This window comes from Dipodomys ordii, unplaced genomic scaffold, assembly GCF_000151885.1.
Source record: "Dipodomys ordii isolate 6190 unplaced genomic scaffold, Dord_2.0 Scaffold22, whole genome shotgun sequence".
Classification (NCBI taxonomy): domain Eukaryota; kingdom Metazoa; phylum Chordata; class Mammalia; order Rodentia; family Heteromyidae; genus Dipodomys; species Dipodomys ordii.
This window is the reverse complement of record NW_012267238.1, coordinates 293,159-313,424: the sequence shown is the minus strand read 5'-3', so window position 1 is coordinate 313,424 and position 20,266 is coordinate 293,159. Positions and strand designations below refer to the sequence as shown.

Sequence of the window (20,266 nt, the reverse complement as noted above, 5' to 3'; positions counted from 1 at the left end):
GCTGTTCGCTGTTCGTGGGGGCCGAGAACCAGGACCCAGGCCTCAGGCCCCTGACCCCAGGCCATGGGGGGAAAGTCTGGTCCGGCTCCAGGAGGTCCCGGGACCCGAGGGAAGCGCAGGGTGGCCCTGGAAGGGTTGCTGGACCGGACTGCTGAGGATGGACCTGAGGACTTCAAGGGGGGGGGGTGAGTGGCTCCCAGCGAGGCAGCTCCTGACCTTGCCCTGCCCGCCTGCAGCCCTGAGGCAGAGCGAGCTCGGCCCAGGCAGGCCAGGCCTGCAGCCCCCATGGAAGGTGCCATGCAGCTGCTGAGCCGCGAGGGCCACAGTGTCGCTCACAACTCCAAGCGGCATTACCACGATGCCTTCGTGGTGATGAGCCGGATGCGGCAGCGCGGCCTCCTCTGTGACATCGTCCTGCACGTGGCTGCCAAGGAGATCCGCGCGCACAAGGTGGTGCTGGCCTCCTGCAGCCCCTACTTCCACGCCATGTTCACAAGCAAGTACCACACTCTGGGCGACACTTGGGGGCCTTCTCCAGATGGCCCGGGTCGAGCACCAGCCTGACTCCCTGTTCCCACAGATGAGATGAGTGAGAGCCGCCAGACGCACGTGACGCTGCATGACATCGACCCTCAGGCTCTGGACCAGCTGGTGCAGTTTGCGTACACAGCGGAGATTGTGGTGGGCGAGGGCAATGTGCAGGTGAGGCGCCCTCGCCCCCAGGCCTGTCTTCTATTCCTAGTCTCTCCTGCCTCTCCACCCCACCTGCACCACCCCATCTTCGTGCCCACAGACTCTGCTCCCGGCTGCCTCTCCACCCCACCTGCACCACCCCATCTTCGTGCCCACAGACTCTGCTCCCGGCTGCCTCTCCACCCCACCTGCACCACCCCATCTTCATGCCCACAGACTCTGCTCCCGGCTGCCTCTCCACCCCACCTGCGCCACCCCATCTTCATGCCCACAGACTCTGCTCCCGGCTGCCTCTCCACCCCACCTGCGCCACCCCATCTTCATGCCCACAGACTCTGCTCCCGGCTGCCAGCCTCCTGCAGCTGAATGGTGTTCGCGATGCCTGCTGCAAGTTCTTGCTGAGTCAGCTCGACCCCTCTAACTGCCTGGGCATCCGTGGCTTTGCAGACACGCACTCATGCGGTGACCTGCTCAAGGCGGCACACAGGTATGTGCTGCAGCACTTCGTGGACGTGGCCAAGACGGAGGAGTTCATGCTGCTGCCACTGAAGCAGGTAACACACCAGCCCAGGTCCTGCCACACCCCCAGCCCAGACCCCAGCAACCTTCATCCCTAGCTCTGACCTGTGGATCCATAACCAATCCATCCTCTGACAGCCTTCACCTTGTCCCTGTCTTCAAACTCCACCCAAGCCTTTACCTTTTAACCTCTGTCCTTACTGTGTCTCCCTTCATAATCCCCAGTCTCTTAATTCCATGGTCCCAGAGCACTCAGAACCTTGGCCCTGCCCCCACCAGCCAGACCTATGGATGCTGACTCCTATTTGGCTCCTCCCTGCCCCATCAGATTCTCCCTCCCAGGTACCTTCAGAGTTCCCTGCTCCCTCAGATCTGAGGTCAGTGCCCCTAACCCCCAGGTGCTGGAACTGGTCTCTAGTGACAGCCTGAATGTGCCTTCTGAGGAGGATGTCTACCGTGCGGTCCTAAGCTGGGTCAAACATGATGTAGACACACGGAGGCAGCATGTCCCAAGGGTGAGGCCCTGCCCGGGAACTCTTGTGTCTGGGAGAGGAAGCAGAGGACTAAGATCTAAGCTTGCCCGCAGGAGTCTCTAGCCTCTCCTATTCGGGGATTCTGAGGAAGCAGTGCAAGTACTTGGGGACCTGAGCAGGTTCTTAGGCCTGGGGCAGGTGTGCCAGCGCGTCGTGCCTGACCTTGACATCCCTGCCTCAGCTGATGAAGTGTGTTCGGCTGCCCCTCCTGAGCCGTGACTTCCTGCTGGGCCATGTGGATGCCGAGGGCCTGGTGAGGCACCACCCTGATTGCAAAGACCTGCTCATCGAGGCCCTCAAGTTCCACCTGCTGCCCGAGCAGAGAGGCGTTCTGGGCACCAGCCGCACTCGGCCCCGGCGCTGCGAAGGTGCTGGCCCTGTGCTGTTTGCAGTCGGTATGCTTGATCCCTTTCTCCACTGGTCCCCATGTTGGACCTTCCCTCTACCCCTATCACAGTATTCAGATCTTGTCCTGCTTCTTGCTTCCTCTTCAACTCAGGGGCTATTTAAGGACCCTGTGGGTTGTGATTCGTCAGTTTTGACCCAATCTTATCTCTTTCTGCCCCTGACTCTCGGGCTGTGCTGGAGCCTCTTCCCACTACTTCCTGGGGCCTCTCCTACCCTGCCACCCCCTTCTCCCCAGGTGGTGGGAGCCTCTTTGCCATCCATGGGGACTGTGAAGCATACGATACTCGCACTGACCGCTGGCATGTGGTGGCCTCCATGTCCACACGCCGGGCCCGTGTAGGGGTGGCTGCCGTCGGGAACCGGCTGTATGCTGTGGGCGGGTAAGCATGGAGTCTGGACTTGGGTCGGGTCTTTGTGTGTGCCTGCCGTGCGGGCCTTGACTTGTAGTGGACCCCTCTCGTAGCTACGATGGGACCTCAGACCTGGCTACTGTGGAGTCCTATGACCCTGTGACCAACGCGTGGCAGCCGGAGGCATCCATGGGCACAAGGCGAAGCTGCCTGGGTGTAGCCGCCCTGCATGGGCTTCTGTACGCAGCGGGCGGCTACGATGGGGCCTCTTGCCTCAACAGGTAGTAGCTGGGGGGAGGCCCCGGGCCTTGCAGGGCTGGCTCAGCACTGGGAGGTAGTAGCTGGGGGGGAGCCCCCCGGGCCTTGCAGGGCTGGCTCAGCACTGGGAGGTACGGCTGTCTTGTGACCACTAAGTCACACCGTAAAGGAGGAATAGAGAGAGGTCCAACCTGACCCTGGGCACCCATCAGCAAGGCCAGGGCTCCATATCACCCCATTTCCCCTCTAGGGCTCTCCCCTCAGTTCGAGGTCTAGGCCCAGGGGGACACTTGGTTAGGATATTCATCTGGGCAGCCGGTAGTCTGCCTACCTGGCAGGCCTTGCTAGCACTTTGGGGTCATGGCCTTTGTGGTTACCAGCATGGGATTTCAGCCATGCCACTGGGAAGGGCCGGTCCTGGCTGATGGTCAGCAGTAGTCTGGTGCCCACAGTGCCGAACGATACGACCCACTGACGGGAACGTGGACGTCCGTCGCTGCCATGAGCACCCGGAGGCGATATGTGCGCGTGGCCACACTTGGTGGGTGACAGGGCCTGCTTCCTGTGGTGCCTGCTCTCCCCGTCCCCAGCCCTTGTAGCCAGCAAGAGCATTATGGGTACATTGCCTCTCTGCAGATGGGAACCTGTATGCTGTGGGTGGTTACGACAGCTCATCACACCTGGCCACCGTGGAGAAGTATGAGCCCCAGGTGCATAATGCACCCCATCATCATCACCCCTGCAGGGGTGTCGCCCCAATATCTTACCTGTCCTCTAGTCACTCGCCCTGGAGCAGGGTCTGTATTGTGGTAGGGGCAGGAGGCCCCTCTACGTCGTGTCAACTTCCAGCCCTCCTCTTGCTGCCACAGGTGAACTCCTGGACTCCCGTGGCCTCCATGCTGAGCCGTCGCAGCTCAGCAGGCGTGGCTGTGCTGGAGGGTGCCCTGTATGTGGCCGGGGGCAACGATGGCACCAGCTGCCTGAACTCCGTGGAGAGGTACAGCCCCAAAGCCGGTGCCTGGGAGAGCGTGGCGCCCATGAACATCCGCAGGTCAGCATGTCCGGCACCCACCGCAGGTCGTCCTGGAGGGTAGCTCCAGGGGTTGTGCATGACCCTGGCAGCAGGTCTTGATTCTTCCTGCCCTGTGGTCCTCACCCACCCTGTGGCTTCCCTTGGCCCTCTCAGCCCCACCTCCCAGCAGTGCTCTCGTGCGCTGCTCCCTTAGCTACTCCCGGCACTTACCCTGGCCCGCCCGTCTCCAGGAGCACACATGACCTGGTGGCCATGGATGGTTGGCTGTATGCGGTCGGGGGCAATGACGGCAGCTCCAGCCTTAACTCCATTGAGAAGTACAACCCGAGGACCAACAAATGGGTGGCTGCGTCCTGCATGTTCACGAGGCGCAGCAGTGTGGGAGTGGCGGTGCTGGAGCTGCTGAACTTCCCCCCACCATCCTCACCTACGCTGTCAGTGTCCTCTACCAGCCTCTGACCTGGGTGAAGACTGCACCGAGGCCCACAGCCTCCCACATGCCTTAAGCCTTGGGAGGCGCCCCACGCCTCCCGCTCCTTGGCTGTATGTTGGGGGCAATGACGGCCCCCACCAGGGACTTCGTGTACCGTCCGTCCACGTGTCTGCCTTCATCTCTGTTTGTTTATGTTTGTGCCGTCTGTCAACTTGCTTATTTATTATGTATGGATTATTTATGACAGAGGAGCAGTGCTGCAGCTACCAGTTCAGGTGTTTACTCTCAAGGGTCACCTCCCTGCAGGGGACCAAGCAGCCCTCTAGAATGTCTTTCCACTGCCTGCGAGCAGTGGGAAATGATGGGGGTGGGTACTTCAGGAGAGGCCCGTGGCCCGTCCGGGCTCCGCAGACGGCGGGCGGCTGCAGAGTAGCAGCCAGGTTAACAAAGCAAGAGTAGGGATTGGGACTTCTTCAGAAGATGCAGATCCCTAGCCAGTGCTTTGTACACTGTACTTACTAGACCCAGCCAGGCACTATCCTAGGAAGGCAGAAAGCACATTGTATGTGGATCTGCATAAAGCTTTGTCTTTTCTGGATCTTGTGTGGAGCTGGGCACACACAATGCACTCAGACCCTACACAGCAATATGAGCCAACTTGAAAATAAACCTGTTTCCTGGGCTACATGGCCTGAGGCTGAGTGTCCATCTCTGGTCCGTTCAGTCCCTGCTGTGTGTGGGACAGCCTCGGGTACTATCAGGATACCAGGGTAAGGGTCTGTAGGTGGATAATCAACCTAGTTCAGATGCTGCATTAATTTTGGGGGCTGCAAGGCAGAACTTCTGCATTCAGGTGTTGTGGAACAGCAAAGATTTGATTGCTAGCCTGGGCTGAGGTTCCTGATCATCCTGGGCTCTGACTATGACTTGAGCACCTAGAAGACACAGGGCTGCGTTCCTACATTTAGTTAAACCCTGGGGACCCTGGCTGAGGCTGAGGGGGGGGAGGTCTTGCTTCTCTTTCTGGATGTTACAGACTCCTGCTTTAGTGACTGCAAGTGAGCACATGCCCGACAGTCACTAATGACTCAAACTGTATGCTCAGGTTGCGGGGGGGGGAGGGTGCGCTGGCGCGGCGGTGGGAGGTAGGAGGAAGGCTGCTTGAAGGAGAGAGTCCCTGCATTCACCAAACTGCAGGGCCCAGACACCCCAGCCTGAACACCTGACATCAGTGTGTCCACACACCGGGCCCCAGGGCCCCCCTGTGTCTACAGAAAGCTGAGGTAGGGGATTCTCTCCACTGAAGGAGGTGTCTTCCCTGTTGTGGCTGGTCTGCCCTCCAGCACCATGGCCAGATGTCAGGCAGGGGTGAGGCCCCTCCCACACAAGCTCCTCCTCTGAGCCGCCCCTGGAGGAGCAGGACCTCCCACAGCCCCGCCCCCTGCAGGAGGCTGGAGCAGGATGTTCTTGACGGAGGGTTCCAGAACTGCCAACCGCCTGGCCCAGGTCAGCTGCCTCCACCCATGGGGAACAGCCACTGCGTTCCCCAGGCCCCAAGGAGGCTGCGGGCCTCCTTCTCCAGAAAGCCCTCACTGAAGGGAAATAGGTGAGGAGGGTGGTCTGGCCCATGGGCACAAGGTCTCCCTCAGCCTGCTGCCCAGAGCCAGGCTCCGAGCCCTCTTTCCCTTGCCCCCAGAGAGGACAGCGCGAGGAAGCTGGCCAGCCTATTTGGCACTGAAGCTAGTCCCGACGGGGACGCGACAGCAGACAAGATCTTCCATTACATCCCTGGGACGGTGAGCAGAGGGGCGTGTCCCACTAGAGCACAACAGCCACCGAGGTCTGTGCACCTTGTGTGCCACCCCCGCTGTGCTGTGGGGGACGGCATGGGGCCTGGGGTCTGGGTGCTGCCCTGCACCCTCCTGTAGAACTCGGGGTGGGGGGGAGTCTGTGGGTGAGAGAGAGGGACAGATACTGTTGTGTCTATATAGCTCAAGATCTCCCTAGTCAACCTGGGGTGGGGGGCTCGGACCAAAGGCAAGGTGAGGGAGTGGACACTGTTCTACCCTGGGTTAGCTCATCCGCCGAAAGTCTGGGCCAAGAATGAAACCCAGACGAGCACTGAGTCAGTGGTGAGCCGCACGCCCGGGTGGGGCCTCCCAGCCGGGTAGGCACCCACACCTGAGGCCGCCACCCACCCGCCCACCCCTTCACAGTGACCGGCTAGGGCCACCGGAAGTCAGGAGTTTCTGGTGAATGGTGAGTTGGAGCCTGACACCTACTCTAGGCTTCAGGTTCTCCCCAGGCTATCTTGCAGGAAGCTGCTTCTTTGTACCACAGCACACAGCTCCCTGTCTCTTCTACGCCAGCACCCCTCCCTGTGCACCTGTAGGTTAGTGCTCACATCCCTTCCCATCTCCAAACCCTGGGGGACTTAGAGCTCGCTAAGGAAAGAGACTGCTGCTCCTTTTTTCCCAACTGGGAAGGCTTTGGGATGGCAGGAGCCTGGGCTGCGGGTCTGACAGGCTCCTCCCCCTGGTTCTTCTGGAACCACGCCCATCAGGGTGTACCAAGTCCTGCTCCCGGGAAAGGCACCCTGAGCTGTGGGAAGCAGGCCCCGCTCTGCCCTTGCGAGGCACCTGGTCTGCCTTTCCAGGACTCTGCCTTTCCTGCAGGCTGCCGCCAGGCTGGGAAGCCTGTGCCACCTGCTCGTGGGCTCTCTGAGGTCTCTGGACTCCTTACTGGCAGGTGCAGCTCCAGCAGCCACACTCTCACAGAGAAGTGGGCAGGATGAGGGCACCTGGCAGGGCATAAAGTGAGCCCTCTCTGTGTGGCCCTTTCATCTGGGGCCAGGAGGCAGTGTGACTAGGAAGGAGCGTCATGAGCCACTGTGACTCTAGTGGGCCTCCCCAGCCAGGACACAGGAGCTGGAGGGGAGCAAGGGAGCCTCAAAAGGTGAACAGGGCTGTGGAGCAGGAATGGAGCAGGCTTTTCTGGGATCTGAGTGGACTCCGCCACAATTCCAAACTGAATCCTCCCCCACACTCCACGGCTGAACCTGGGCCTTGGAGCCAGCTGCATGGCCTATTTTTCACAGGTGCTGTGCAGCGTCAGTTCCCACACAGGGTGTGTGTGGGTGCACAAGGCCCCACCCAGAGTCAGGGAGGAAGTGAGCTGGGCCTCACATTCCTGGGCTTCCCCAAGGGGCAGCTGAGGTTGGCAAAGGGATAGCCGTCCGCACAGGTGGCCTTGGGCAGCGTCCAAAAGAGCATGGCCTCTGATCGGCTGACTCCTGCATAGATAGGGGACTCAGGGCCACAGCTGGCCTAGTGTGTAGATGTTGGCCTCCCTCCTTTCAGCAGACGCGCAGATCCCAAAGCCCATCCTAAGTCCTATGAATCTCTGGGACACAACAGCACACAAAATAGATCGCTACAACATCCCTGCCTTCACTGTGTGACCTTTCCCTCGACAGTGACAGGTAACATGAACAAGAAAAGATACAGAAGGGCAGTTTAAGTGAGATGGGAAAATTTTTGAATGGTACAATAGCTTTATTATTCCATTTGATTGTTATTATAAAGGTGTTGTACGGTGGGGCTACAGCTACCTAAGTCAGGCAAAGAGCACATGTCTTTTTGGACACCGTCATCACTTCCCTCACTCTCTCCCAGTTTTTCCTTCCTGTCCCCAGCCACAGTTGTAAAGTTCACTTTCAACCACTGAAAGTTGGAATTTTATCCAAGCAGGAAGAAGGTAAAAACCTGAGCACGGCTCTGAAGGGGGCAAGGTGGGGACTTGGAGCTTAATGATCTCAGCAGAGAGGCAGCAAAGTACGAAGGCCCTGAGACGTGCGGGCGTCTGATGTGAGGGCACATCGGAGGGGATGTGGGGCATGAAATACAGAATCCCGGGGATCAGTGCCAGAACCTCGGCTCCTGCTGTGACTGAGACCCGTGTGGTTGGTGAGCTGGGGCAGCCAGCTTAGGCTCATGAGAGCTGACTATAACACTGCCCAAGCTCGCTCACGGGCGTCGTCCTGGTAATTTAAAGTGAATGGTGTCAGGAATATTTGTAACAGGGAAATAGTCAAATAGTACAAGTCAGACTCTTGGGGCTTTCTTTGTTTTTTATAGAACCAGGTATTTAACCCTTGTTGGCTTACATTGGAGACATGGGAGGGTTTTGAGGACCATCTAGATACCCCCAAAGCTCCTTGGCAAGTCTGGGGAGGCAGAATGACCAAAGCCAGACTGCACAGCCTAGGAGATAATGGGGTAAGGGTTGGTCTCCTGAGCCCTAGACTCTCTACCACAGACCAGGTAGTGTGAGTCTGTGTGTCTTGTATTATAGTCTGTCACTGTGTTCATGAGAAGGAGGTGTGTAGGAGCTGTACATATGTAGGGTTTGGGTGTTTGTTTTTTGGTTGTTTGGGTTTTTTTTTTTTTTTTGCCAGTCTGGGGCTTGAACTCAGGGCCTGGGGCACTGTCCCTGAGCTTCTTTTGCTCAAGGATAGCAATCTAACACTTGAGCCAGAGTGCCATTTCTGTACTTTTCTGTGTATGTGGTACTGAGGAATTGAACCATTGCATGCTAAGCAAGCATTCTACCACTAAGCCACATTCCCAGGCCCTCATATGTGGGTTCTTTTTTTTGGTCCTGAGGCCTGAACTCTGGGCCTGGGCGCTGTCCCTCAGCTCTTCAGCTCAAGGCTAGCATTCTACCCTTGAGCCACAGCACCACTTCCAGCTTTTTCTGCTTCTGTGGTGCTGAGGAATTGAACCCAGGGCCTCATGCATGCAAGGCAAGCGCTCTACCGCTGAGCCCCCTTCCCAGCCCGTAGGTGGGTTCTTAACATATGCATTGTGTGACTGCATGGATAGACCAGGCCAATATAGACATATAACAGTGGCCCTATGTATATCGGCTGGGCTCTGGCCCCTCCCCTGATATTGCTCCTCAGGATATCACAAGCCTGGAGAATCCACATGAAAATCTGGAACAGCCATTCCTGAGTGTGTTCAAGAAGGGGCAGCGGAGGACATCTGTGAGGAACCTGGGCAAAGTTGTACACTATGCCAAGGTTCAGTTGCGGTTCCAACACAGCCAGGTAGGGATCATGCCAGGTGGGGACGTGCTCAGGGACAGCATCCTGGCCAGCCTGGAGCTTGGTCCCCAGATCCTGAGATGGGGGCCCACCCTTTCCTAGGACACGAGTGACTGCTACCTGGAACTGTTCCCCTCCCATCTCTACTTCCAAGCCCATGGTTCTGAAGGACTCACGCTCCAGGTAAGGAGTGTGGGCAAAAGGACAGCAGACATGGCCCACATCCCCTGGGAGTCCTGAGCCTCTCCTGCCCTGTACCGTGACAGGGGCTGCTACCGCTGACAGAGTTGTGCATCTGCCCACTGGAGGGGTCCCGAGAGCATGCCTTCCAGATCACAGGTGTGTGGGTGGTGCCGTCCGCCCCAGCCCGGGCCCGCGGGAGGTCTGGGGAAGGGGACTGCCCTCCACTCAGCTCCTCCGCCCCCAGGCCCGCTGCCTGCTCCCCTCCTCGTTCTTTGCCACAGTGAGGGTGAGCTCCACCGCTGGCTCTACCACCTAGAGAAACAGATGGCTCTTGTCGGTGGCCTGCGCCGCTGCCACTCGGCGCCCCCTCAGGTTAGTGCCCCGACCCAGTCGGGGGAGTCAGGGAGGCAGACCCTGCCCCGCCCCAGCCCTTCTCGCCTGTCTCTGAGGAGCTCCTCCTCTCCCCCTCCTCTTCTTTCTTCCCCCTCCTCAGGGACCCATGGGGGATGAGCTCTCCTGGAGTCTGCAGCGCAGACTGGACCGGCTGCAGAGGGCGTCGGGGCAGGAGTCAGCGTACAGTGCCATCTGTGCATCAAGGGTCAAGCTGCAGCACCTTCCCTCCCAGGTGGGTGGAGGAACATGGGGGCGCAAGGAGGCGGGGGAGGTTCCAGTGGCAGGTGCGGGCCTGCTCAGCGCTGCTCTGTCCCTTACCCTTTGCAGGAGCAGTGGGATCGGCTCCTGGTCCTATACCCTGGGTCTCTGGCCATTTTCTCTGAGGAGCCAGATGGGCTAAGCTTTAAGGTAGATCTTTAAGGTAGATGTGCACCCGCCCTAGGGTGGTGCCCCACTGGAGTGGGAGCTGGGATCAGAGGAACCTGTATTTCTGGGCCTGTTGGGACAGAGCACCGGGCCATGCCCATATGGGGCCACTATCCTGGTCAGTCTGGTCTCTGTCTGAAGCAGAGGAATCCCCACCTGCACATCCATCTTGTCCTGAGGCTCCTCAGCCACCATCCAGACCCCTGGGGCGAGTGGCCAGGGCGAGACTGCTCCCGGGACTCCCTCCTAAGTGCTGGCCCAGGGCCTCCAAGTGTCATCTTCCCAGTGTCTTTCTCTGCATGTGTGCGTGAGTGTGTCTTCTCTGGGGCCAGAGTGTGCAGCTAGTGTCACTGGAAAATGCACATGTTGGCCTCCCCACAAGCAACTGTCTGTATCTGCTGTGGGCAGGCAAGGGTCCACCAGGAGGCAGGGGGGAAGAGGCCCAGTTGAGCTCTAGAGGGCAGGGGGGAGGGGAAATGGCCGGCCGGGGGGCGAGGAGGCCCGGATAAAGGCAGACGCTCATTCAGTGTCCCGCAGGGGGAGCTGCCACTGAGTGCCATCCACATCAACCTGGAGGAGAAGGAGAAACAGATCCGCTCCTTTCTGATTGAAGGTGGAATCTCGCCGCAGACTCTGCCCTGGCCTGGATAGGTTTGGGGGGGGCGAGGGGGACGTGAGCCCGGTGGATGCCGCAGCTCATTGCTGGGGGTTCTGTGAGGTGCAGAGTACGCCCTTGCTCCAAGCCCCAGCGCGTGTCTGTTTCCAGGCCGCCTCATCAACACCATCCGTGTGGTGTGCGCCAGCTACGAGGACTACAGCCACTGGTTGCTCTGCCTCCGCACAGTCTGCCGCAAGGGCGGGGGCCCCCTGCCGCCCGGCCCTCCAAGCGCCCCAGAGCTTCAGGGGCCCACACAGGTGAAGTCTTGCCACCACGGGGGGACGGGTGGTACAGGCATGGGTAGGGAGGGATTCAACCACCCAGCTCACTCCTGGCTGCCCAGGAGTGGTGGTGGTAGCCAAGGTTGGCTCTCCTTGGATAGACAGGGCAGTTGGGACTCAGATTGCCCTGTGTCCTCCTCTCTCCCTGCCCAAGCCCTTAGCCCTAGGCTGTATGGGCTGCTCTGCCCAGCCTGCAACTGAGCACCTGGGGAGTGGCGGAACAGGGGAGGCGTCCATGGCTGAAGAGCCCAGAGCCCACTGCCCCATCCTGAGCCTGGATCCCCCACTGTTCCATCCTGAGCCTGGATCCCCACTCCTCCATGAGGGGTCTCAGATTCATGGGACCCCTGTGCAGCCTCAGAGAATTATGTGGGAGAGGGGTCAACAGGAACTTTCTAGAAGGTTCGTCATCCCTGCAGGACCTGGCCAGCTCCGACTGTGCCAGCATTGCCCAGCGGAAGACAGAGCTGAGGCGTAGCAGCAGCAGCCGATCGCCCAGAAGCAGAGCCAGAGGGGAAGTGCCTAGCAGGGCCACTCCACGGCCCCTGCGCCTGGACCTGGCCAAAGTGAGTCTAGCACATGCTCCCGATCCCGGCCGCCCTCCTTCTTGCCTATCTCTCTGCTCAGGTAGTCCTGGGGTACTCAGAAATATATTGCTTAAGCCGGGCGCCGGTGGCTCACACCTGTGATCCTAGCTACTCAGGAGGCTGAGATCTGAGGATCGCGGTTCAAAGCCAGCCCAGGCAGGGAAAGTCCTTCAGACTTTTTTTTTTTTTTTTTTTTTTGGTCGTGGGTCTTGAACTCTGGGCCTGGGCGCTGTCCCTCAGCTCTTCAGCTCAAGGCGAGTGCTCTACCACTTAGGCCACAGAACCACTTCTGATTTTCTGATTAGTTTATTAGAGATAAAAGTTTCACTGGGAGAGCTGGGAAGATGGCTCATTGGTAGAGTGCTTGCCTTGCATGCATGAGGCCCTGGGTTCAATTCCTCAGCACCACATAAGAAAAAAGCCGGGAGTGGCGCTGTGGCTCAAGTGGTAGAGCGCTAGCCTTGAGCTGAAGAGCTGAGGGACAGCGCCCAGGCCCAGAGTTCAGGCCCCACGATCGGACCAAAAAAAAAAAAAAGTTTCACTGGGAGCCGGGCGCTGGTGGCTCACGCCTGTAATCCTAGCTACTCAGGAGGCTGAGATCTGAGGATAGCAGTTCAAAGCCAGCCCTGGCAGGAAAGACCGTGAGACTCCTATCTCCAATAAACCACCAGAAAACCAGAAGTGGCGCTATAGCTCAAGTGGTAGAGTGCTCGCCTTGAGCTGAAGAGCTGAGGGACGGCGCCCAGGCCCAGAGTTCAAGCCCCATGACCGACCAAAAAAAAAAAAAAGTTTCACTGGGGGCCAGGCGCCGGTGGCTCACGGGAGTCATCCTAGCTACTCAGGAGGCTAAGATCTGAGGATCGCGGTTCAAAGCCAGCCTGGTCAGGAAAGTCCATGAAACTCTTATCTCCAATAAACCACCAAAAAACCAGAAGTGGTGCTGTAGCTTAAGTGGTAGAGCACTAGCCTTGAGCTGAAGAGCTGAGGGACAGCGCCCAGGCCCAGAGTTCAAGCCCCACAACCAAAAAAAAAAAAAAAGGAAAGAAAAATCTCTTGCTCAGAGGATAAAATACTCTGGCTGCTTTCTAGCTAGAGGGACCTGTATCTCTCACCTTCTGTAGGTCAAAGGGCCAGACCTGGAGAACAGCCCAGAGGCACTAGACCACTCTCTGGACACACCACACTCCCCGCTGTACGCGGATCCCTACACACCACCTGCCACCTCCCATCGCAAGCTCACAGATGTCCAAGGCCTGGATGAGGTCGGTGTGGGTAACATAGCAGCCCTCAGGCTATGAAGGGAAGAAAAGCGGGGTGGGGAGGGGGTGTATCTTTGGGCTAAGGGTCCCTGAGCTCCACAGTGGTCCAGTCCTGGGGCCCCTGTTTTCCCACTTTCTGGCAGATCTTCAGTGCTGTGCGAACGTCACCTGGACCAGACCCATCTAGCCTGTTCCCTTCGGTGCCTGTCTCTGACTCTAGCTCCAGACTCTCCAGCACCCCTGGTCTCCTGGGTCCCTATTTGCTCTCCAGCAAAAGAGCCCCACAGTCTCGCGCCTCTCAGAGGCGCCGAGGCTCTGTCAAAGGCCAGGCGACACGTCCCCCTGACTCTCCACAACTTATGGGTAGCAGCCCCCACCTGGTAAGAGGAGGCCATGCCCTGGGCTCAAAGAAGTCTTGAGGATGGTGGGGGAGAGAGAAGGAGCAGGGAGACCAGGGACAGGGGTTAGGGGGTACAGCCTGATGGGGAGCCACAGCGGGGTGGGGACCCCAAGGCAAAGGCGAGAGGGTCCTGGCGGGTTGGGGGGCCAGTCTTCTCCAGCTCTCAGACTTGTGTTTTGTGTTCCCAGGTTACCCCTGCAAGGGAAGATGCACCCAGTCCCCTACAACTTCCTCCAGGTGAGGGAAGAGTCTGTCTCTGCTGGGTAAAGTGATGGGTGTTGCTTCTTGCAGGCCTAGGCCTGATGTGCCTCTGCCCTGCCCACCAGATAGAGAGTCCTCGGTCTGGGAGAAGACCTCGTCTCCCTCCCACCAGAAGTGGCCACACCTTAGGAGGCCCGAGGCAGAGGGGGGGCTCATCCAATGGATCTGATGGGCTCCAGGCAAGCCGCTCCTCAGGAGCGCTCATCAGTGCCGACCTGGAGGGCGTCTGCAGCCATCCCGCCCTCCGACCCACTTCAGATCCAGATTAGTCTGACTCCATCAGATCAAGGGCTTCCTCGGGATCTGAGAGTAGCAGCACCCTTGCCCGGATTCTGGGCCCCTCTGCCTCACCAGCAGCTACGAAGGCCAGCAGAAGCACCTCATCGTAGTGATATCATGGCCAGCATCAACAACAACCCAGGAAGATACAGAGGAGGCCTGGACACCCGCCAGAGCCCTCCCGAAGCTCTGTCCATGGGGAAGGGAGGGAGAGAGGTCTGGTGGTGGGCTTTACTTGGAACTGGGGTGATACCATGAATGTGAAGTTAAGAAAGTCAGGTTGCCAGTGTGATAGTTCAGAGGGCATGAGGGTGAAAGGTCGATAGGGGTCAGAGACTATTGAAAGCAGATGTGGGAGAGTGCCCAGCAATCAGGGTGAGATGGTCAGTCATTGCTGGCAATGTGGGGTCAGAGGCACCAACACCGACACTATAAACAGGAAAAGAGACTTTATTGGTGCTTGTCTGTGTTCACGCAGAGCAGCCAGGTTTCCATTATCCTAGGGGCTCTGGCCATGCCGCCTCGGACAGAGCCTTACCCTGTCCTGCCATCATTCTGCCACCTTGGGCCACTCTGCCGCTTTCCCACTCCACAGCCACTCAGCCTCAGTCCCCACTCCACGGCCACTCAGCCTCAGTCCCATTCATGCTGCCTGCACTGAAGGCCTCAGTTCCATCTGCCCCTCCTTCTGGACCCCAGGGCGCCATCTCTGCTCCGCAGACCTACCCAGCGGGAGCTGCAGGAGCCTTCAGAGGTTTCCCCCCAGGCACTTGCTCGCCAACTCGGGCCTGGCCTAAGCCAGCTGTGGCCCTGGTCCCTCTAGGTTCAGGAGTCAGAGGGCCTTAGAGGCCCAGAGTAGAGTCCTCGAACGTCCCCCATTCCTAAGCTTTGAAGTCACCCAATGTCCTGTCCAGTGTTCAAGATCCAGCAGGACCTTGCTGCCCTGATGCTTTCTTCTCCCACTGTCCTTAGCATGTGAGCCAATGAAATGCAGTGCTCAGTAAAGTTAAATTTCAGATAAACATCCCAAGGATTGCATGTCTGAGATTCAAACTTAATTGAGTGCCTTGTTTTACACTTGCTAATCCAATGCCCTCCTAAATAGCTTTCCGCTCAGCACCTGAATCTCCTTCCTACCAGGGATGGGGAGTGACCTTGGCTACTGGCTGGCCTCACGGTAGAGTCCAAGGAGGCTGACACATAAGATGCTGGTTCTTTCCCAGATACCATAGGAGATAGGTGTCAGAGAGTGAGGAGGGGGGCAGCACCTTGTCCAAGGGCCCCTGGGCTGGTCTCAGCGTCCCGCACCTCCCAGGCCAGCCTGGCTCCTAGCGGCTGGGGCTGGGGCTGGGGTTTCGGCTGGGGCTGCGTCCTTGCCTCATCTGCTGGCGAAAGTAGCGGATGGCAGAGACGGTGCCAATGTTGGCCAGCAAGACTGCAAAAGAAGCATATGGTCTCCAGCTGGTCACCGGCTCCACCCACAAGACCCAGTCCACACAGGGCGGGGCAAGCCCAGTGGGTCGGAGGCAGGTCAGCCACGGGAAAAATAAGGTCACAGAGGGCCTGAAACTCCTGGGCACCTGTCCCCCTGCCGGCCCAGCAGGGGAGATGGACATCATAGCCCCTCCACCCCCAGAGCCCTCAAACCTGTTTTCCAAGCGTCTGGGGTATGTAGATCTGAGGTTCTCACAGCCCAAGTGGCAAAAGCCACAAACACCAGGCACATGTCATTCTGGCTAAAGGTAAAAGAGGTGAAGGGACCCCGGAGCTCATCTAGGAAAGAGAAGTGCACCCTCCGTTGGTCCCGTGAGGCATGGTGTTCCCGGTGCACACGTTGGACTCGCTTCTCCTGGGACACACTTGCTCTAAGACACGGTTGCCATAGCATGTGTTGCTGTGGAACACCCCTGCCCTGCGTAGGAACACTCCTGTCTGCCTGTCTGGACACACGCGTCGTATTCTCCTATGATGTTTCTTCCTCAAGACACTGGGTGACGTGTCGTAATCGAATCACGACCGTTGAGGGAGTGACTCTGTGGTCTTCACCTCCCTGTCTATGACCTAGCTTCCCGTGGGACGCTATTTCCCACAGGGCACATGCTAGCACTTCAACCTGGACTCGAGGCAGCGGTCACTGCAGAGCCAAACCGGAATGGCTGTGTTGCCTGTTCTACCCCAACTGGACTGTGTCCTGGAATGGCTGGACTTGCCGTTTCTCCCACCCATCCTAAAGCACCACCCCTCTTGGCTAACCCCTCCCCCACGGCCCCTTGGCCTAGCTCCCTGGACAGCGTGTTCCCAGGACCTAGATCGGCCTAATCAACACCTACCTGCTTGCCTGACCGCCAGGCTGAATTGTTCTGCTGTGGCTGGGCCCGGCTCAGGGGGCAGCCCAAGCTCCAGTTCCTTTAGAGGCTCCAAGCGCTGTAGCTGGTGAAGGGGGGCGGGCCTGCTGTCAAGCCTGTCCTCTCCAAAGAAGTGTTCGTAGGCCTCAGGGATGGAGATGGGCACAGGGTCCCCAGGGGGAGGTGCTGCTCCACACTCAGCTCCTGGGGGTGCTTTTGGCACTAAGTGCCTTTGGTGCCTTGGTCTCTGGACCCTGAAGTCCTGGAAGAAGAACTCACAGGTATCTGGCCACTGGACTTCCCCCAGGGCCTGACCGTCCCCTGCCTCATCCTGCATGTCCTCATCCTCTTCCTCGATGGTGTCACAGAAGAAGAACTCATAAGCCTCGGGAAGGGTCACTGCAAAGCGGCCTCCAGGCTCGGGCCCCACTGAGGAGGCAGAGGGGGATGGAGGTGGTAGGTGCTTGAGGATCCGAGGCGGGGGGGCGCGGGGCCCCACAGCCACAGCATCCCAGGCTGAAGCCCCGCCGCGAGCCTGGGGGGCTGGGGAACGGGGTGCAGCTGGGGGGGGTGGGCCTGTGGCCTCTCCTGACCCTGGCTCCTCAGGGTTGGGCAGAGCCATAGAAAAGCGAACTTTCTTCTTCTTGGTGACTTGGACAGGGCCCTGTGGGGCCCCCCCAGAAGGGTGTCCAGGGGTCCCGGCTAAGGGCTCTCTTCCAGGCTTCTCTTGGTAACCCCCTTGACCCACTGACACCTCCGTGTCTGCCAGAGTGGGCTCAGCCCAGGGTACGGGGGTTGAGGAGGGAGCAGTAGGGCTAGGTACACTCTCTTCAGACCTGGCCTTGGAAGCTGAGTAAGGCAGAACTTGGGGCAGCACAACCGCGGAGACAGGTGTGGTCAAATCCCCCTCTGGCTTTGCCCCTGGGCCTGCTACGGGCGAGTCCATGTGATGTCCGTGAGTGGGGGCCGGTGCAGACATAGTCCTCTCCGGGTGAGGGGTGGAGGCAGGTGTAAATAAAGTTATGTCAGGCTTAGAGGCAGATGTAGACAGACCCATGTTGGGTTGAGGCTTATTGGCAGGTGTAGACGAAGCAGTGTCAGGTTGAGGATTGGTGGCAGGTGTAGACAGAGTCGTATCAGGCTTATAGGTAGGCGTACATAAAGCTATGTTAGGTTGAAGCTTGCATGCAGATGCAGATAAAACCATGTCAGGTTGAGGCTTACAGGTAGATACAGAAAAAGCCGTGTCAAATTGAAGTTTGGTGGCAGGTACAGACGAAGCCATGTCTGGTTGAACCTTGGAGACTGGGGCGGACAGAGCCGCATCTGGCTTAGCCATGGAGACATCTGGGTAAACCTTGGACGCTGTGTGTGGCTCAGCTCTGGATGCCAGTCTGATCTGGTCTGCACCTTGCTCAGTTGTGGGCACAGACGTAGGTAGATCCAAGCCTGGCCCTCTTCTGGCAACCTCTTCAGAGGGACCAGAGCCTGGCTCACGAGCACCTGCAGAGTCTGGATCTGGCTTGTCTTTCAAGGCTCCTGCTGTCAGTTTTGCTGTCCCCGCCTCAAGACCCTCCTTGGAACTGGCCTCGGGAGCGTGGGACGCTGCCGCAGAAGGGCCCGGGCCTCCCGAGCGCTCACCGCCTTTGGCGCCCACACCACGCCTCTTCTTGCGGCCAGGGCTGCGCCGTGAAGCCCCAGGGCTCTCAGGGAGCTTCTGGGAAGGAGCACTGCAGGCTGGGGACTCAGGACTTGGAGAGGGGTCACCAGCAGGGCTTGAGGCAGGGCCCTGTAGAAGCCTCTGCATCTCCCCTCTAGAAGCTGTGGACGCTGGGAGGAAGGAACATTGGCTGGCAGGGGCAGCACCCAAGCTGGGGCCCGGCAGGGCTTCTGAATGTGTGGACGTGCCGGCTTCCTGCTGGCCGGCCCCTAGAGCCAGGACAGGCTCACACTGAGACCTGCTGACCAGCTGCTGGGTAGCCACGTCCCCCTCCTTGCAGGCCCAGCAGCCCCTCCCCCTGGAAGCCAGCGGCCCACTGAGGAGTGGTGGGGGCCCCGGGGGGCTGCCGCCACTGCTGTCCCCTTGGTCAGCGTCACTGGACAAGAGCTCATCTCCGGAGGCCAGGCCAGCCTGCAAGAGGCCACACTCATCAGTGGTGGCTGAGAACTCGGCCCAGTCCTGCTCACTGAGCTGGACACTGTACTGGAAGTTGTCCATCGCTGATCAGCGGAGGTGCTGGAGCAACAGCAGGACTTGGGGCCAGGGGGGCCTTCACACATCCAGGCCCCCTAGGCTGAGCAGAACCCACTGCCACCCTGCCCACCCCAAGGGCACCCGCCCCCTCCCCGGCTCTTCATCCCCGCCTGGAAGGGTCCCAGAGGGGAGGCTCTGCTGCTTTCAAACCTAGCTCATTCTTGAGTTAGAAAACACTAACTCCAACTTTCCCTATTTCCAACTCAACTCCAAATGGTAACTACCATGACACATTGTCACAGTCCTAAAATCAAATGGATTTCATATTAGCGAAGTAACCTGTAAACCCCATGGCCGTGTTCCAATGGTGTTCCCACACATCTCAAATGGGCTCGGTGGGGCTGACCCCCCTTTTCGCCTCCCTCCACCGCGGTCTGCACCCAGGACCACTGGGGTCCGTTCCTCCAGTGACCTGTCCCGGTGTGACCCAGATGGCGGCAGGCCACAGAGGAGGGGCCTCGTGCCCAGCAGGTGACCAGCCTCCAGGGGGATGACCTTCCACCCGCTCTGCTAGGACATGCTTCCTCTGCATCCACCAAGGTCAATTGCTGGGACCAGTCAGAGCTGGCTCCAGGGTCAACAGGAACAGCCTGGGGCTGAGATCATGGAGCCGCGGTGAGTCTCCCGACCAGGCCGTCCTCAAGGTCTACACCTCCCCATTCAGTCTCGCCCAACTCCCCACCTCAGTTAACCAAGGTGACTCAAGCTGGCTGGAGACTCCATCCTCGGACCCCTAAGGGGGCTACTCTAGGGCTCTCTCTCAGCTGTGCTAGACCTAGTGGGATGGGCACTCTGAGGGAGAGATGCCTGGAGACTAAGGCACTGTGGCTTCTGACCCTTGCCTCACTCTCTGATCCCAGAGAGGACTTGGTGGGTACTACCTGCCACTGGGACCCCTAGACAAGAATGAGGGTCTAACGGTGGCCTACCTGGGTCTCAGCAGCCGGCCGGTGACATGGAGCAGGGCATCTAGCAGCCTGTTCCACAGCGGCATGGTATTGGGCTTGCGCTGCAAGCTCCACCCCCCATGGCCCAAAATACCACACTCCTAGGCTCCCATGTGACTTGGGCCAGTCTCAGGGCCAGGCCACAAATAGATGGCATTTGAGGAGCCTCCAGCTATGTGAGAGACATCTTTCTGTTGTAGTGCCAGGCCAAGGGCTGGCTCCAGCGAAGGTCACGCCAGACGCCGGCCAGAGAATGTTACTCAGCAATCAGCACTGTACCTCCCTTCCCACGCAGAAGGGTACCTGTGCTCTGTTGCACTGTGAAACTTTATTCCAGCCCCACCTGCTGTCCCCAGCCCAACGCTGCAGATTGTTCTGCCACCAGAGGAGGACCTGAACCTACCGGGGATGACCTCCAGGACTTGCAGGGACCTCCTGAGAGTTTCTGAACTGCTGATGGGGCTGGAGGAGACGTGGGGACATAAAATGCCTTTGGAGGAGGGCTCCCACTGTGTCAGGTGAGGGGCAGGGTGCCTAGGCCTCACAGAATGCAGGGAAGGACACGGGACAAAATGGGTTCACTCCTGACTTTGACTTCTGTGTACAGACCCAAAACCAAACGGCCACTGGCTCCAGGGGGGAAGCAGGGTCCTCAGCAT

The 20,266-nt window shown here is 58.9% G+C and overlaps 3 protein-coding genes across 3 annotated transcripts; 2 read left to right on the top strand and 1 right to left on the bottom strand.

Moving 5' to 3' along the window:
- Window positions 1–187: 187 nt before the first annotated feature.
- On the top strand, window positions 188–4,583 carry Klhl17 (kelch-like family member 17). The gene is made up of 11 exons (XM_013014080.1): window positions 188–496; window positions 581–702; window positions 1,026–1,247; window positions 1,611–1,727; window positions 1,927–2,140; window positions 2,389–2,533; window positions 2,617–2,784; window positions 3,214–3,302; window positions 3,398–3,471; window positions 3,631–3,812; window positions 4,025–4,583. The coding sequence occupies exons 1-11, from the start codon at window positions 286–288 to the stop codon at window positions 4,251–4,253; spliced, it is 1,773 nt and encodes a 590-aa protein (XP_012869534.1). The 5' UTR covers window positions 188–285; the 3' UTR covers window positions 4,254–4,583.
- A 999-nt stretch (window positions 4,584–5,582) lies between these two features.
- Window positions 5,583–14,509, top strand: Plekhn1 (pleckstrin homology domain containing, family N member 1). Its single transcript, XM_013014079.1, has 15 exons — window positions 5,583–5,833; window positions 5,924–6,023; window positions 9,191–9,337; window positions 9,437–9,517; window positions 9,601–9,673; window positions 9,762–9,889; window positions 10,011–10,142; window positions 10,238–10,318; window positions 10,874–10,949; window positions 11,103–11,251; window positions 11,695–11,841; window positions 12,984–13,124; window positions 13,265–13,501; window positions 13,710–13,758; window positions 13,848–14,509. The coding sequence occupies exons 1-15, from the start codon at window positions 5,583–5,585 to the stop codon at window positions 13,949–13,951; spliced, it is 1,896 nt and encodes a 631-aa protein (XP_012869533.1). The 3' UTR covers window positions 13,952–14,509.
- Window positions 14,510–15,186: 677 nt separating this feature from the next.
- Perm1 (PPARGC1 and ESRR induced regulator, muscle 1) lies at window positions 15,187–18,624 on the bottom strand. The gene is made up of 3 exons (XM_013013918.1): window positions 16,392–18,624; window positions 15,709–15,834; window positions 15,187–15,496 (listed from the first exon to the last, which is right to left on the bottom strand). Exons 1-3 carry the CDS (start codon window positions 18,622–18,624, stop codon window positions 15,390–15,392), a joined length of 2,466 nt encoding a protein of 821 aa, XP_012869372.1. The 3' UTR covers window positions 15,187–15,389.
- Between the last annotated feature and the right edge of the window lie 1,642 nt (window positions 18,625–20,266).